General features: G+C 33.2%; 1 protein-coding gene across 1 annotated transcript; it reads left to right on the top strand.

Moving 5' to 3' along the window:
• Positions 1-1517, top strand: FAM217A (family with sequence similarity 217 member A). The gene is given in 7 exon segments (XM_072722494.1): positions 1-172; positions 175-264; positions 267-338; positions 341-415; positions 418-690; positions 693-1355; positions 1405-1517. Coding segments are annotated over 7 exon segments (1458 nt in total).
• Positions 1518-2812: the final 1295 nt, after the last annotated feature.

A 2812-nucleotide genomic window follows, 5' to 3' on the forward strand; every position in this document is an offset into this window, starting at 1 on the left:
ATGGGGAAAAAAACAAGGAGAAGAAATAGTGAGAAATATGGTACCAACCTTCCTGTGTCAAACATCTCTCATGAGAATTTATCTCACTAGAATTTGGATTCAGAAGTAGATGTTCCTGAAAATAAAAACCTCCTACCAAGAAGAGATAGTGCAGAATCAGTTGAGAATTCATCTAGCAACTGATATTAGAACTTAATTTGTCAGAACATGCTTACAAAGGAACACAGAATGGTAAACAATGGGTATTTCATTTATGGGGTTATCCTTCAATGAAGGAACTATCATGGAGAACAGAGACTTCAAAAAACCATCAATGGAAACTGGAAACCAATAATCCCATAAGTCTTCACTCTGAGCCACTCACTAACAAATCCTTAAGTTGATAAGCATACGGGTTCTTACTTTGGACTGCAGATGCGTTAGGTCTCCACTGGCCCTATGCTGGTGGATACTTTTTAAAGAACAGAAGTGAGACTCATATTAATTCGTGTTCAACTATAGAAAACAACTACAGTGCTGAAACTTTAAATGCTCCAAATTAGAATTTTACATATGGATACAACAGTGTGGAGGAAAATTTAAGAGATCAAAGTGATTCATCTGAAAATAAAAAAGCAAATGATACTTTATTCAGATAGTTTTAAGATACAGACCTGAACTTAAAGCCAAAAGCCATAGAAAATGTTGAGGAATCTTCCCATATCCTGATTTTCCTTCTTCCTCATTTTGATACTCTCTGGATTTGCACAAATTAGCCCTCTCAGTGTCTGAAAATTGGGAAGTAAGAGTGGAACATCCAGAAAGCTCTACTGAACATTCGATTATTCATTTATTGGAAATGGAAAGAATACAGCATATAACTATACAAAAAGAGAGGCCAAGACTGCAAACTACCTTTTGTACTTCAGTTGTTACTCAACAACCTTCTCCCTTCAAAGCGATACCCAAAATAAGACAGCCCAAACCTTCTGACTTTCTGAGTCTTTAGACAATGTGTGTAGGTAAAGGTCTAGAATAAAAAAAAAATATTGTTTCCTGCAAGCTTGAACAAAATGCTTCCAAATGGAACTGGAGCAAATTTGGCAAATATAATTGAAATTCTAGATCATCATCTCTAAAAATTTCATCCACCACAAAACAATTGATTCTAACTTAAGATGACCATGAGAATACCAAAAGCTCCATTTGAAATTTATGATAAGAACTCTTAACTAAGCGAATTACTGTCTAACCAATTGGTTAAAGTGGTCTTAGCAAGATATCTGCCACCAGGTCTCCAATATCAGTTTGTCCTTCATCTCTATCTCTTCCTGATAAGCACAGGGAAGAAATTAAGTCACCAAGGACCAAAACAAAACAAAATAAAACAAAAACCTCAAAACCAAAAACCAAAACTAAAACCTCACACAAAAACAAAACTTTACCAAAAGGGTATAGTGTTGAACAGATTATTCTAAATTTAGAAATTAAACTATCACCTAGCTAAAGAGAAGTGCACATCCACTGGCCAAAAATAACTATTTTGTACAACTCAGTGTAAGCAAATATATTCCAAGAATCCCAGCTAAAATAAAGTTAATTGTTCTGAGATATAGTTATTAAACACATGCACACACTAAACAATTACTTGACATGATATGGAGTGGAACTTGTGAAAACCATTGCTGAGATGTCCTATATATAAATCCAAAGGCATCCATACTGACATACTTTACAATCTTTTGCATTTTATGTTTCAAAGAAACATTTCACTAAATAAATTATTCTATTCAAAAGATTGTTCTTTTGCTTTGAATGTTTTCCAGTATAATTCCATCATCACTAAATGGTATAATTGACTTTAAAAAAATCTCCCAACAAAGACAAGTTCAGAATTAGATGGCTTCACTAGCGAATCATACCAAACATTTAAAAAGAAACTAATTCTAATCCTGCTCAAACTCTTCCAAAAGTAGAAAATGAGGGAACACTTCCCAACCTATTTTACAAAAAAAAGAGACCAAAAAAAAAAAAAAAGATTCTTAAATATAGAGGGCAAACTGATGGTTACCAGAGTGGAGGTAGATGGGGAGATGGATGAAACAGGGGAAGGGAATTAAAGAGTACACTTGTCATGATGAGCACTGAGTAATTCATGTATACAATTGTTGAACCACTAGATTGTACAATTGAAATTTTTATAACACTGTATGTTAGCTAGAATGGAAATAAAACAGAAAACAAGACAAACAAATCCTTATTCCAGGATGCCAGCATTACTCTGATACTGAAGCCAGATAAGGATATTCTAAGAAAAGAAAATTATAGGCCAATATCCCTGATGAACATAGGTACAAAAATCCTCAATAAAATGTTAGCAAACCAAATTAAACAACATGCTGTATAGGATCACACTCAATGATCAAGCAGGATTTGTTCCAGAATGCAAGGCTAGTTCAATAGCTGCAAATCATTAAATGTGATGATTCAGCATATTAACAAAATGAAGGATAAAAATCATATAACCATCTCAATAGATGTGGAAAAGATATTTGACAAAATTCAACATTTATTCATGATAAAACTTAGCAGACTAGATACAAGGAAAAAATACCTCTACATATATCAAGCATTGACATCAGAAAGGAAGAAGTAAAATTTTATAATTTGCAGATGACATGATATTACATGCAGAAAACCCTAAAGACTGCACCAAAAAATTATTAGAACCAATATACAATATCAATAAAGTTGCCAGATACAGAATCAAAGCACAAAATCAGTTGCATTTCTCTATACCAACAGTGAAAAATCAGATAGAGAATCTAAGAAA

Source organism: Vulpes vulpes, chromosome 10, assembly GCF_048418805.1.
Source record: "Vulpes vulpes isolate BD-2025 chromosome 10, VulVul3, whole genome shotgun sequence".
Lineage (NCBI taxonomy): Eukaryota > Metazoa > Chordata > Mammalia > Carnivora > Canidae > Vulpes > Vulpes vulpes.